General features: G+C 44.5%; 1 protein-coding gene across 2 annotated transcripts in view; it reads right to left on the reverse strand.

The window, feature by feature from the left end:
* Positions 1 to 15,436, reverse strand: part of cfap73 (cilia and flagella associated protein 73) — a 31,222-nt gene extending 15,786 nt beyond the window's left edge. Inside the window, exons 1-3 of one of the 2 annotated variants that reach the window (XM_033043151.1) lie at positions 15,135 to 15,436; positions 2,869 to 2,971; positions 2,239 to 2,343 (exon numbers count right to left, since the gene is read on the reverse strand). In XM_033043151.1, the coding sequence (XP_032899042.1) occupies positions 2,239 to 2,343; positions 2,869 to 2,971; positions 15,135 to 15,187 (261 nt within the window). In that variant the 5' untranslated portion in view covers positions 15,188 to 15,436. Of the gene's footprint in view, positions 1 to 2,238; positions 2,344 to 2,868; positions 2,975 to 15,134 lie in introns of both variants that reach the window. The other variant, XM_033043150.1, reaches the window with a different exon arrangement.
* Positions 15,437 to 15,833: the final 397 nt, after the last annotated feature.

Raw genomic sequence — 15,833 nt, forward strand, 5'->3', positions numbered from 1 at the left:
ACTAATCGTCTGGAATTCTTTGAAGATGTGACCAGTAAAATGGATGAAACGGAGCCTGTGGATGTAGTGTATCTAGACTTTCAGAAAGCCTTTGATAAGGTGCCGCACGGGAGACTGGTGTCTAAAATTTGAGTACATGGTATTGGGGGGTAGGGTGTTGACGTGGATAGAAAATTGGTTGGCAGACAGGAAGCAAAGAGTAGGAGTGAACGGGTCCTTTTCAGAATGGCAGGCAGTGGCGAGTGGAGTGCCGCAAGGCTCGGTGTTGGGGCCTCAACTGTTTACCATATATATTAATGATTTGGAAGAGGGAATTAGGAGCAACACTAGCAAGTTTGCGGATGACACAAAGCTGGGTGGCAGTGTGAACTGTGAAGAGGATGTTAGGAGGTTGCAGGGTGACCTGGACAGGTTGAGTGAGTGGGCAGATGCCTGGCAGTTGCAGTATAATATAAATAAATGTGAGGTTATCCACTTTGGCGGAAAAAACAAGGGGGCAGTTTATTATCTCAATGGGGTTAGGATAGTTATGGGGGAGGTACAGCGAGACCCGAGCGTCCTTGTACACCGGTCACTGAAAGTTGGTGTGTAGGTACAGCAGGCAGTGAAGAAAGCTAATGGAATGTTGGCCTTCATAACAAGAGGATTTCAGTATAGGAGTAAAGAGGTTCTTCTGCAGTTGTATAGGGCTCTGGTAAGACCACACCTGGAATATACAGTTTTGGTCTCCTAATTTGAGGAAGGACATCCTTGTGATTGAGGCAGTGCAGCGTAGGTTCACGAGATTGATCCCTGGAATGGCGGGATGTCATATGAGGAAAGATTGAAAAGACTAGGCTTGTATTCACTGGAGTTTAGAAGGATGAGGGGGGGGTCTTATAGAACCTTATAAAAGGACTGGACAAGCTAGATGCAGGAAAAATGTTCCCAATGTTGGGCGAGTCCAGAACCAGGGGCCACAGTCTTAGAATAAAGGGGAGGCCATTTAAGACTGAGGTGAGAAAAAACTTTTTCACCCAGAGAGTTGTGAATTTGTGGAATTTCCTGCCACAGAGGGCAGTGGAGGCCAAATCACTGGATGGATTTAAGAGAGAGTTAGATAGAGCTCTAGGGGCTAGCGGAATCAAGGGATATGGGGAGAAGGCAGGCACGAGTTATTGATTGGGGACGATCAGCCATGATCACAATGAATGGCAGTGCTGGCTCGAAGGGCCGAATGGCCTCCTCCTGTACCTATTTTCTATGTTTCTAGTGCCACTTTAAATATAAAACTTAAATGTTCTCACCACAGTGAGAAATATCCTTGCTACGTTGGTTCCATCAATATTTTAATTTTATAAATGTATCCTCTGCCTTCATTTTGATTGGGAAACAGCATAATCGCATTCAGTCCTTCCAGATAGCCACAGCTATACAGGCCTAGATTTATCCTTGGAAATTCTACACCTTGTCCAGTTCCTTTGTAATATGACAATCCAAACCTTGCCGTTTACTATAACTGTGGTGCAATAAAAATCCTAAATTGAATACCATTTCTAAGATTTTCAATTCCGATTTCCAAATGAAGTCCAGAATATCTGTGTTGAACTTGATGCCAACATAAACTAATCTCTTCTCCCTGCACATGATCCACATCCCTCCATTCCCTGTATATCCACACGCCTAACTAAAAGTCTCTTAAATGCCACTATTGTATCTACCCCCAGCACCACCGCTCCCTGGCACTGCATTCAAAGCACCCACTTTTTTTATGCATAAAAATGAACTTGCCCAGAAATTCTCCTTTCAGCTTTGCCCCTCTCACCTTAAAGCCACGTCCTCTAGTCTTTGACATTTCCACCCTGGGGAAATAGGTTCTGTCTATCCTATCTATGCCTCCCATAATTTTATATATTTCTATTGCATCTCTCAACCTGTGGCTTTCCTGAGGAAACAATCCATGTTTGTCCAGCATCTGCTTGTAGTCAATATCAATGAATGCAGGGAGCATTCTGGTAAACCTCTTCTGTACCCTCTCCAAAGTCCCCACTCCGTAGTATTTAACCTCCAGTACTGTGTATATGTGTTTCAGTTGTTCCAGCGACATCAGATCCCCAGCAATTAACCGTCTTCAGTTTCACCAGTATGTTTTTGATGCTGTATACATTACTGCATATAGTTGCGCTGTACACATTACTAACTATATATGAATACAGCCAAAATGCTCAGAATGATCTGACCTGTCCAAACAACATTTACCTTTAAGAATTTATCAAACTTAAGTATGGACAGTTTAAGCTCTTCTTCTTTTTCCAATAGATCTTCTCTTCGTAGCTTCAAGACTCTGAGTTTCACATGGAATTCCTGCAAGGGAAGTAGGATTCTTAAAACCGTATGCAGCAAGTTAGAGTCATAGAGCACGGAAACGGGCGCTTGGGCCCAATTCGTCCATACTGACCAAGATGTCCCATCCGCCAGTTCCATTTGCCCATGCCTGGCCCATATCCCTCTAAAGCATTCCTATCGATGTACCTGTCCAACTGTCTTTTAAATATTGTTATTGAACCTGCCTCAACTACTTCATCTGGCAATTCATTCCATATACTCACTTCCCTCATTGTCAAAAATGTGCCCTTCTGGTGTTTAATAAATCGTTCCCCTCTCACCTTAAACCTATGTCCTCTAAATCGTAATTCCCTTGCCCAGTGAAAAAGACTGCATTCACCCTAGCTTCTTAGGGCGTTTTTATAGACCTCCACAAGTTCATCCCATAGTGCACTTTCCAACTCGTGAATGTGGAGTAGAACAAGTTGACAATTAAAAAAACACACCTGCATGTTTATCTCTGAACCCAAATACACAATAAACCTTTGCCAGGAGTTATTTTACCTCCCTTTGATTAACGAGATCTTCTTCCACTTCTGACAATTCACGTCGTTTCTCCAATATCCGGGTGGCATTATTCACGTAAAATGTATCCGGATCTGGTATTCTGCTGTAAAAGATGAACAAACACATAATTCAGATTTTATTTTACATGTTGCTGTATTAGATCCACGCACAGTCTTCATGTCCATCACTCCGTCATATGCAACACAAAGACATTGTACACAAATACAAATATTGAAAACAATCGATGGAAAGTAAATTGACACTTCTTATAGTCATCACTAGTCTTTGAAAAATAGATTTTACTGCACAGGTGGCACAGTGGGAGCGGCATGGTGGGGGCAGCACGGTGGCACAGAGGTGTTGCCTTACAGCGCCAGAGACCCGCGTTCGATCTTGACTAAGGGGCTGTCTGTACAGTGTTTGTACGTTCTTCCCGTGACCACATGGGTTTTCTCCGGGATCTCCGCTTTCCTCACACACTCCAAAGACGTACAGGTTTGTAGGTTAATTGGCTTGGTATAATTGTAAATCGTTACTATAGTGTGTAGGATATTATTAGTGAACAGGGATCGCTGGTCGGTGCAGACTCGGTGGGCCGAACAGCCTGTGTCCATGCTGCAGCTCTAGACTAAACCAGAGTACTTACAATATATCTTTGAAAAATACTTTCCTGAATTTCACTAACAATGACATCCGGCAATCTCTTCAAATCCAGTCTACTTTACACTTGAGTAAACACATACTGCTTGGAACTTTCCTGGATTCAATTTCCTCACAGATGAAACCTTTCTCTCCAATCACTCAGAGTTCTTGTCTTTCTATTTCCACTTTTGTGCACAAATTGAATGGATCCTCTGTAACGACGGAGATCCCATTGAGTTTACACTCTCCATAGGAAGACGAGGGTAGCCATGGAAAGAGCGAGTCCTCTGAGAGAACAAGACCAAGGGGATAGTCTGTGTGTTTAGCCAGGGTAGGTGGGTAAAGGTTGAAATTAACACTTTTCTTCTGCATTCACCAAAAATACTGTAAGGACGTGGGACACAGTGAGTTCAGGGACAGGCACATTGATGATCTGGAGTATTAATAAGGTAGAGGTGTTCGATTTTTTGGAGTGCATCAGCGTGGATAAATACCAAGAGCCAGATGAGGTCTATCTCAGGATGCTTCGGGAAGAAGGGAAGATGGTTAGGATCTTGATGGAGATTTTCTGCACCTTTGTTAGCATTAGGTAAGGTACCAGAAGTCTGGAGGATGGCTCATGTAACTACTTTATTTAAGATGGGCAAGTGTGGAAATATTAGGGAACTAAATGCCGGTAGGGAAGCATTTGGAGAAAAGTTAGAAAAATCAAAGGAAGATGAATTATGAGGATTAGAAAAAGCAGAGCTGATCAGAGATATACGACATGGTGTTGCATGGGATGGGGGGAGAAATTGGGTCTCACAAATTTGATTGTGTTTTTTAAGAGGTAACTGAGAAGATGAAGGCAGGATGATAGACATTGACTATATGGACTTTAGTAAGGAGCGTTAGGCTGATCTGGAAGGTTAACGAAAAAGGGGTTCAAGGTGGGCAGGCTCATTGGATCCAAAATTGGCTTGATGACAGGAAGCAGAGGACGGAGTGGAGGGATGTTTCTCTGACTGTGAGCAGAAGTGTGTCTGAGATCAGATCTAGGACTTCTGCTGCTTGTGATATATATTAACAACTTATTTGTGAATGTAGGGGGGATGATTAGAAGTTTATGGATATCACACATAATGTTGTGGAGAGCATGGAAAGCCATCCAAGGCCACAGCAGAATACAGCTCAGATGAAAGCTGGGGTGGCAGATGCAATTTAATCTGGATAAGTGCAAAGTGATGCCTTTTAGAAAGTCGTGGGATAGGACATGAACAATAAATGGTAGGCTGCTAAGAAAAACGAATGAATAGCAAGACGTTGGAGTTGAAGTCCATACTTCCTGGAAAGAAGCAACGCAGGTAGATAGTGTCGTGAAGGTGTATGAAATGCTAGCCTTTAGAGTACGGGGCATAGATCATAACCATTGGGACATTATATTGCAACTTTATAAAATCCTGGTTAGGTTGCACTTGTTGTGTACAGTTCCGGTCAGCACACTGCAGGGAGGATGTGGTTGTGTTGGAGGGAGGGCAGAGAAAACCTGCCAGGATTTTGTCTGGGATTCTATGACTTTAGTTATGGGGAGAGATTGGATTGGTGGGGTGGGGCTTGTTTTCCCTGGAGTAAAGGGGGCTTTAGGGGTAATCTGATAGTGATATATAAAATTAAGAGGAATAAATAGCACAGATAATTAAAATCTTTTTCTTATGGCAAGGGAATTTAAAAAAAGGCCATATAAAGTGTGTAATTATGCACTTTGACAGTAGAATAAAGAGAGACAATCTAAATTATATGCACAGATCCGAACGTGTCAAGGAACAGAAGGACCTGGAAGCTCATGTGCATTAATCCCTGAAGATGGAAGGGCACCTTGAGAGGGTGTTTGGAATCCAAGACTTCTTAAATCGGTGCACAGATTGGAAACCTGTATGCACCTCTGTCTGGGCTACATCTGCACCATCTCTGGTTTCCCTCTCTGCTGACTCTCAGTCTGAAGAAGGGTCCTGCCCTGAAATTTCACCTATCCATTTTCTCCATAGATGCTGCCTGACCTGCCGAGTTACCCCAGCATTTTGTGTCTATCCTGGGTACAATTAATCTGGGTCAATCATGACATGTTTTCTTTCAAGAACTTGGAGCCTGTAAAATGTAGTCTTTGCAAGATTGATATTCCATTGGTCATTCTGTGTCACGGGCTCTAATTGAATGGGTCTCTGGATAGGAATATCACCGTCATTTAGTTATACACTTGGACAGGAAAAGTGTAGAGTGATATGGGCCAAACATGGGCAAATGGGACTTAGGTATCTTGGTCAGCATGAACGAGTTGGGCCGAAGGGCCTGTTTCCATGCTGTATGACTCTATTACTCACAAAGAAGTGAATCTTCCAGCAGAGACACACCCTCCAATCATGGCAGTTTTGAACTGAACTGCAAACAATATTACACAATATAACAATGTGATATTTAATGGATATGGTTACCATATGACATTCTTGTCATATCACACTGTCTGCATTTCAGTTCTGTATCTTCTAGTAGATGGTGCCCCTCAATCACATCAGTTAAATGCTGACTGACATCATCACAGAACCACCTTTGCTTAAGGCTGCTTCTTGAGGAACCTGTACAACCAGTGTCTTTGTTTTTCAACTTCCTTTCTGTGCTCTGTGTACTCAACTTTACATTCTCTGACCCGCCTGTTCCTCTGCAGCTCACCTCCCCACTGCTCCCCCATGTAGACCTCATCTCTGCTTCCCTTCCAGAGACCTGAGCTTAGACTTCTGCTTTTTCCAGAGCACGTGAGTTGATTTTTCCATCTTTGGACAGTGAATGTGACCCGCTCATTGCCAGAAGCCAGATCTTCCACTATGAATGAAACCGCCATGTGGCAAACCACACGTGTCGCTTCTTCTTCAGACCGATTGTCCCCTCTACCTGGAGCTCCCGAACCAATGCTGTCAGAACATATAATGCAAATTATTTTAAGTGCTAGCTGTCTCACTTTAGAGTTCATCTGCTCCCTCAGAAAGACACAAAGTAACTCAACAGGTCAGACAGCATCCCTGGAGAACATTGATAGGTGACGTTTCGGGTCAGGACCCTTCTTCACACTCTCAGATCTATCTGAAAAAGGGTCCCGACCTGAAACGTCACATATCGATGTTCTCCAAGGATCCTCCTGACCCGCTGAGTTACTCCAGCATTTTGTGTCTTTTCTTGGTAAACCTGAATCCGTAGTTCCTTGTTTCTACATTTCCTCTGCTCCCTTGTTGCTCTTTCCTTGTTTTCACCACACTCTTTCATGGTTCTCAAATTCCAGCTATAGATGTCAGTCCTGTCCAGTCTCCATTTTTATTTCCAACACTACCCTTACACCTGGAGTCCATGGTGGTTTTGGACCAGTCTGTGTTCCATCAGCTCTACGGCTTTTCATCTAACCAACCATTTTCTTGTCCAAGCCTTATTTTTCACTATTGTATCTTCATCTACATATCCACATGGTGTATCTGTATTATTCATGACCCACTCCCAGTCAAGTTGAGAGATGCATTGCGATGGCCGAACCTATTAAGTTGTTCCTGCCCCCTCACGTTCCAATTTCACAGTTCCCGTGATCAATGACAGTCCAAAGAATATGTAATCTGCAACGAGTATCTTCCAATACTACAACATTTCCAGGCCCTTCACAACGAACGTACCCACACTCTCCCAAAATGGACAACGTCAGACTAACCCCCAGCCAGCTACAACTGCACGCTAATTACTGCCTCAAATATGTGCCTCAAAATGCTTTCCGAGAACTGTTGAAGTGAACTGTCCACACAAACGGCTCATCTTCATGTCACTCCGCCATATAAAACGTGAAGACATTTTATACAAATACAAATATATTTGTAGAACTGTTGAAATGATGCTGTTTTTCTAAATTCCCCAGCCTGAAATATAATCCATAACTGCTTCCTCTGGCATCTCGACACATATTGAACTCGTGAATCTGAAGTATTTTGCTTGGTTCTGCTTTTAACCCCTCAACAATCCCATCAAACAGGATACTTCTTGCACTCTGTTGTGGTGGGAACTTTGCCGAGTCTTGGCTGAGTGTGGACCCACCAATGCTAAGGCAATAGCTTCCTCCCATCCCTGGGAATTGTAAGTTGCACGATTCACCCCCTAATCTCACATGTCCAAACCCTCTGTAAATACTAAACACACGTATTGTATTCCCCAAACTTTCCAGTGTATCCCATTTGTGCCGTTCCTTCATCAAGATCTGAACTCCCTTTCTGGCTGTCATGATCCTCTTTTGTTTTTGTAAGGCCGTCTTCTGTTTCACTGTGCATTGGCTAATTTGGAAACTCAGCCACTCTTACTTTCTGCAGTCTTAACCATCCACATACCCTATTCCTCTTCCCCACTGTATTGACAGTTCTTCTCCCAAATGGCCTCTAGAGTTTTGTATCACTGTCACATGTACCTATTTTAACGTCATTATTTGTAAACTGAGAGCATCGTACAAACAGCAATTCTACATAAAGCTAAGGGTCAGTGTCTTAAAGTAGACACAACCTAGCAAGCTCAGACAGAGTAGCACAGCTATACATACATTTTAACCAGTTCCTCTCCAGTCACATCTTTTGTTGGAAGATCACTTTGCTTTCAAATACTCACCTTTAAAAAGTCAATCATTTTCGCTTTTGTAGAGAAGGCCCAATAATGACACATCTTAAATGTGCTACCATAACTATACTAAAATCAGTGCTTTTTAAAGTATTTCCTCAGTTAGGAGCTTTATTGATACAGTAATCCTCTAGGACAGTGCATGACTTTCTTATTTGTGGCTGACCTGTTACGATACAAGTCCCTCTTTCACTGACACCTCTACAAACTGGTAATGAAATCAGTTCTCAACCTATCCGCCCATGCCCACAACTAGTTACCCTGTTCCTGATAAACCCAAACCCTCAGTATAAATCTGACAGCTGTTTGACATAAGTCTCTAGATCATTTACATTGGCTAAACAGGTGATGCCTATGATAAATAAAAAGCTTCCATGTGCGTTTTGAGCCCTGTCAATGGGGGTTTATTTTGTATTTGGCCAGTGGTGGTGGCACATGCGAACCGGCTATAATTTGAGCCCACATTTAATTGCCAAAATATTTAATTTCTCAGTTCCTAAGTTCTGTACCACATTCTGCCACATTTTTTTTTTTAATGGACTGGTCCTTTAAACTTCATTTGCCTCAATAAGAGGAGTTGGAACCAGCAAAAAAAATGCTTTCATTCTGTTCTTAATTCTTGGACAGTACCCTGGATTGTGAGGTGAAGTGTCTGCTCTGCTTTAGTGAGCTCCGTGGTTGTTTGGAAGGCAACGTGGGGGAAACACAGAGTCTCCCACAGACAGGTCTCTTGGTGGTTGAGTCATGGGAGGTATTGGAGTGGCCATCGTGACAAAGTGCTTGGGGTATGAACTTAGCATAATTAACACCTTCATTGCTAGGGGTTTTGAATTTAAGAGTCAGGAATTCATGATGCAGCTCTATAGGACTTTGGTTAAGCCGTAGATTCAGGGACCGTTTCTTCCCAGCTGTTATCAGGCAACTGAACCATCCTACCAACATCTAGAGAGCAGTCCTGAATGACTATCTATCTCTTTGGTCCCTCCAACTATCTTTGATCAGACTTTACTGGACGTTATCTTGCGGTAAACGTTATTCCCTTTATCCTTTATCTGTACACTGCGGATGGCTCGATTGTAATCATGTATTGACTTTCCGCTGACTAGATAGCACGCAACAAAAGCTTTTCACTCTACGTATACGTGACAATAAATTAAACTCAACTCAATTTTGGAGTATCGCGTGCAGTTCTGGTCGCCCCATTACAGGAAAGACTTGGAGGCTTTGGTCTGGGTACAGAGGAGGTTTACCATAATTCTGCCTGGATTAGAGATATGGATGGAGTGGATGTGGAATGGATGTTTCCACTCGTGGGATAGAGGACCAGAGGTCATAATCACAGAATAAAAGGACGGACCATTAGAAAGGAGAAGAGGAGGAATTTCTTTCGTCAGAGGGTGGTGAATCTGTGGAATTCATTGCCACAGAAGGCTGTGGAGGCCAAGTCAATGAATATATTTTTAAGGTGGAGATTGATTAGTATGGGTGTCAGAGGTTATGGGGTTGAGGGAAAGATAGCTCAGCCGTGATTGAATGGCGGAGTAGATTTGATGGTTCGAATGGTCTAATTCAGCTCCAATGACTTATGAACATGACTAGATGCTTTCAGCTACAAGAAGAGGTTGGATAGAGTTGTTTTCTCTGGAACTTTGGAGGTTGAGGGGAGACTTGATAGAAGTATATAAAATTTTGAGAGACAGATTGGGAAGATAGTCAGAAACATTTTCCCCCAGGGTGGAAATGTCCAACACTAGAGGGCGTAGCTATAAGGTGAGAGGGGGAAAGTTTAATGGAGATGCACAGGGCACATTTTTTGTTTACACAGAGAGTGGCAGGGGCCTGGAACACATTGCCAGTGGTGGTGATGGAAGCACATACGATAGTTCAAGTTCAAGTTCAAGTGGGTTTATTGTCATGTGTCCCTGATAGGACAATGAAATTCTTGCTTTGCTTCAGCACACAGAACATAGTAGGCATAGTAGGCCCAGTTGTGCTCAAGCGGCTTTTAGATAAACACATGGAAATGCAGGGAATAGAGGAACGGATCATGTACAGACAGAAGAAATCACTTTAACTTGGTCTCATGTTTGCGACAATCATTGTGGGCCGAAGGGCACCGTTCCTGTGCTGTACTGATCTATGTTCTAAACACAATAAATCAGGGCGTCTCCTTGACACCCGATCACAGCGATGGATCACAAAGGCATCTACATTCCCCATGCCATGACAGACACCAGTGACTGTTGGGATGACCACTGTCCTTTCTGCTCTGTTATCTCCATCAATAGGGCCTCAAAACGTAGGCACTGTTGTGAGATCAATGTTGAAATTCACAATGTCCTCACATGGTTAGATAGAGTCATACAGCGTGAAAACAGGCCCATCGGCACAACTTGCTCAGTTATCTTCTCAGTTATTGCTGCAATACTAAACTAATGTGAATGAAACAACGGAACTCAGTGAATCAGGCAGCATCTCTGGAAGGAAATGGACAGACGACGTTTCAGGTCCGGATCTTTCTTCGGGCTCAATAAACACGTCTGTCCATTTCTCTCCACTGATGCTGCTTGACCCGCTGAGTTCCTCCTCCACACCAGATTTCAGCACCTGCAGCCTCTTGTGTCTACGCTTTTATTATTATCCTTTAATGACGAGACAATATTTTGGACAAGGCGTGAATTCAATCATATCACAATTCACTAAGTTGCCTCACGGCGGTCATGATACTTCTTGCATCTGTGGGATCAAAATCCATACATACTTACAACAAGCCAACTGTGAAGACAGTGCGGCCAAAAAGTAAGTTCACCAACTACTGGCTAATAAATGAATACTTGATGTCGCAATAGTGTTGTTGCCTTGATCATCAGCCCTTACTGTTACAGTTAGTCCCATTGAAGGGATCCACAAGAAGTACTGCCTCAAAAATACAGCTAATATTTTAAAAGACCCACCCCACCCTGACAGCACAAAGTGCTGGAGTAACTCAGCAGGTCAGGTAGCATGTGTAGGAAAGAACTGCGGATACTGGTTTAAATCGAAGGTAAACACAAAAAGATGGAGTGACTTAGCCCGCAAGACAAGCAGCATCTCTGGAGAGAAGGAATGGGTGACGTTTCAGGTTGGGACCCTTCAGACCATGATAACACTGAGTTACACCCGCACTCTGTGTCCTTTTGTGTTCTTCAAAGATGCTGCCGAACCAGTTGAGTTCCTCCAGCACTTTGTGCCCTTTTGTGTAAACCAGCATATGCAGTTTCCTGTTTCCACACCATCCTGACCATGCACTCATCTCGCTGCTACCATCGGGAAAAAGATATGAGATACACGACATCCAGGTTCGAGGCCAGCTTTCCCCAGCAACCATCAGGCTCTTGATCACTGCACAACACTAACCACAACCCTACCTCAGCAATGGTTTACTATGGACTTTGTTTCATTCAGTTTAATTTAGTTTAGAGATACAGCATGAAAACGGGCCCTCCTGCCCACCGAGTCTGCACCGACCAGCGATCCCCTACACATTAGCACTTTCCTACACAAGGGACAATTTACATTTTATACCAAGCAAATGAACCAGCAAACCAGTACGTTTTTAGAGTGTGGGAGGAATCCGACGATCTCAGAGAAAACCCACGCAGGTCACGGGGAGAACGTACAAACTCCGTACAGACAGCAATCTTGGTCAGGAACGAACCCGGGTCTCTGGCTCTGTAAAGGGTCTGTCCCACGAGCATGCGACTGCATGCGGCAAGCGCGACCAAACCAGAAGCGGGGGCTGCGCGGGGTTCGCGCGGTGGTCGGGCGATCCCCGTCCAGGGCCGGTCCCACCAGCATGCGACTGCATGCGGTGAGCACGACCAAACCGGAAGCGGGGGCCGCGCGGAGGTCGAGTGAGTGACGTGAAGTTTGAGTGAAGTCCGCGGGAAGTTCACGCGTGACGTACGGCATCAAGACGCGGCGTCCGGCGTCGAGATGCTGCGTATGCCCGTCGAGGCGGTGCGTACGGCATCGAGGCGACTGCGGGCCGGCAGGCCGTTGCCGCGCGGAATTTTTGAACACTGTCAGTTTTTCGGAGCCCCGCGCGATGTCGGGACCAGCTCCGCACAACTCCATACGGCTCTGGCGATCGAAGTGGGACCGGCCCCGCGAGGCCGTATGGCTCAAGCGACCACGTTAGGTCGCGCTTGCCGCATGGTCGCATGCTCGTGGGACAGGCCCCGTAAAGTAAATACCACCAGGATACACGTCAATTTATTGATCTATGGCAGTAAAATTAAATAGTCAAACCGTGACTCGTTTCTGAACTTAACCAAATATATTCAAACAATTACAGTTCTGCAGTACATTGGAAACTGTTTATAGTCATCCTAGTTTCCAAAAATGAAGCTTTTTTCACATGGAGAAGAATACAATTAAAATTCACACCGAATCAGATTTAAAGTGAAATTAAACAGAATACTTGAAATACTCAGACCAGGCAGCATCTGTGGAGGGGGAAAGATTTAAGATTTCAGGTTGATGTCCCACATTCACAGACTGAAGGTCAACTCTTTTACTCTCTCTCACACACTGCCTGATCTTCCTCCAGTAATTCTTAGCGCAAAGTGATTTTATTTACAATTTAAACATTTCCATTCTTTATAAGAAAGCAAAAATGTAAAAAATAACTGGAGATGCTGGGAATCTGCAATAAAAACAGAAAATACTGGAAATACTCAACAGGTCAGGCCGCATCTGGCAGAGGGGAAAAGTTCTGATGAGGGGTTCTTCAGCCTGAAGCTCAGTTTCTCTTCCCACAGGGGCAGCACAGTGACACAACTGGTAGCTGCTGCCTCAGTGTCAGAGACCCGGGTTCGATCCTGACCTCGGGTGCTGTCTATGTGGAGTTTGCACCTTCGCCCTGTGACCACGTGGGTTTCCCCTCAGGTGCTCCAGTTTCCTCCCACATTCCAAAGATGTGTGGGTTGATAGGCTAATTGTCTTCTGTAAAAATTGCCCCTAATGTATAGGAGTGGGTGAGAAGGTGGGATACCATGGAAGTGATGTGAACAGACATCTATAATGAAGCATCTCCACCATCTGGACCATGCTCTCTTCTCACTGCTACCATAAAGCAGGAAGGACAGAAGCCTTAAGTTTCACACTACCAGGTTTTGGAATAGCTACTTTTCTACCACAATCAACCCTAATCCATTCTCGACAATATAATACTACAGCCCTCCTCTTTCATTAACACCAACATGTTGGTTTTCTAATAGAATCACCTGAAGACGTATGTCGACTTGAAAAGCCTCTTATCCATGTTCATCAGAGATGAAGCCTGACCTGCCGAGTTACTCCAGAACGTCGGGTTTTCCTTTATTTTCTAATTATGTTTATGCACTAAAGTCATGTTTTTGTAGACTCTTCTTTCTTTTAGAAATGTTATGTGTTATGTATAATTTGTATATACTTTGATTTTTGTGTGTCTGCCTGTTTCTATGTGTACGCGATGCTGTTTGCAAGCAAGATTATTTATTTAACCTGTACCTCATAATGCTTGTGAATATGACAATTAACTTGCTTTGACTCAGTTCGCCTGTTGATTATTTGCCCCCTTGGCTTTGATCATGTGCTAGTGCCACTTGATTAAACAGTGTAGCACACACCTACCTGACCTGTTCTGCACCAGCAATCAGCACTCCACTCTGGTCAATTGACCACTGTCCCCACCCCACCAAGTTTAAGCTTTATTTTGGAAGGAATTGCAGATGCTGGTTTAAACCGAAGATAGGCACAAAATGCTGGAGTAACTCATCAGAACAGGCAGCATTTCTGGAGAGAAGGTCAAGACCCTTCAGAAGGAAAAGTCACCCATCCCTTCCGCCCAGAGATGCTGCCTGACCCGCTGAGTTTTACTCCAGCATTTTGTGTTTATCTTAAGTTTAAATTTTAATTTAGTTTAGAAATACAGCACGGAAACAGCCGATCCCTTGCACACTATCACTATCTTACACATATTAGGAAAAAATTACAATTATACCATGGTTTGGATGGACCAAATGCTGACTGGTGGGACTAGTGTAGGGTGTAGGTGGGACATGTTGGCCGGTGTGTGCAAGTTGGGCCAAAGGGCCTGTTTCCACACTAGCCCACAACCCTGTGGCTTCTACAAACACGGAGAAAACCCACGCAGTCAATGGGAAAACTTACATACTGTACAGACAGGACCCGGGTCAGGATCGAACCCGGGTCTCTGGCGCTGCGAGGCAGCAACTCTACCTCTGCGCTACCGTGCCACACACTCCGTTTCTCAACACTGGTGCCCCACACTAATTTTCAGCTCCCTTCTTTATTCCTATAAACCCACGGCTGCACAGCCAAGTAAAATGCAAAAAATAAATTAGTATCGAATAGAATTAACTTTTGGAGCTGGTTCTAACCTTTGCATTGAGCCCCTAGTAGTGTCGACAAAGGCTCCCAAGTCATGAAGTTGCCACACAGCAGAGGTGAAAGAAGTCCATAAAATTGGATAGATATGCCCTTGATGGTTTAAATTCCACACAGCTCGCTTTATCATTTGGAAAGTGTAATCTTCAGGAGTTCTTCCTGTCATATGTCCCGAAACTGAATTATAAAAACTCGTAGGTAGACAAAAATGCTGGAGAAACTCAGCGAGTGAGGCAGCATCAAAGATTCTAGAATCTTTGGGCAGCATCTATGGAACGAAGGAAATAGGCAACGTTTCGGGTCGAAACCCTTCATCTTTCGTACTTGCAGCAGCACACACCTACCGGCAATATTTTCATAGCCTTGCAACCCATATAAACTTCAGCGTTAAATAATAGTTACATAACTTTGTAAATCCGAAATGAACAAAACCCTACGAACAGAAATTCATTAACCCCTACTTAATCCAGAGCAGCAGATTATTGCAGAGGATTCTTGTAAGGTTACACAGACGTTTGACTTACATCGGGAGTTTTTCATAGTTGATGGTCCGAAATTGGTCTTCAAACTCGTCCATCAATTTCTTTGTGGTTTTGCAGACCCTGAGCGGAACGCGGCGGCTGCGATCGGAACTCGGGGCCGGGATGCCGGCGCTTGGGTGTGTTTCAGCCCGGCACGGGTTGCCGTGGAGACGGCGCCACGTTACTTGGGCAACATGACCCGCCTCGGGACAAAGGCGCTGCCTCGGGTTGCTGACTGTCCCGTATCAGCCGGGACATGCCGTATATTGGGCGAAATTGGTTTGTCGCCTTGTCCCGTATTTGACTGCTCACTACTCGGGTCGAGGGGACTGTCGGGTCGGAACCCCGCCTCACCTCACCTCACCTCACCTGGCCCGACGTGGTGCAGCCCATGGAGTGCAGCAGCAGCAGCAGCAGCAGCAGCAGCGCCCCGTCGGTCGGTCGGCAACCCGGCCATCGGACCTTCACTTGCTGCCGACACCTCCACCCCTCCTTCTCCTCATCCCATCCCCCCCGTCAAATAACGTTTACTTGATAGGAATGTTTTAAAATTAGGAAATGGTTAAACAGGATACATGCATAGAAGATGTTTTAATGTCAGTCTGAAGAAGGGTCTCGACCCAAAACGTCACCCATTCTTTCGCTCCAGAGAGGCTGCCTGTCCAGCATTTTGTGTCTATCTTCGAATATGTTGGGTTCAGG

This window comes from Amblyraja radiata, chromosome 25 (assembly GCF_010909765.2).
Source record: "Amblyraja radiata isolate CabotCenter1 chromosome 25, sAmbRad1.1.pri, whole genome shotgun sequence".
In the NCBI taxonomy this organism is placed as follows: domain Eukaryota; kingdom Metazoa; phylum Chordata; class Chondrichthyes; order Rajiformes; family Rajidae; genus Amblyraja; species Amblyraja radiata.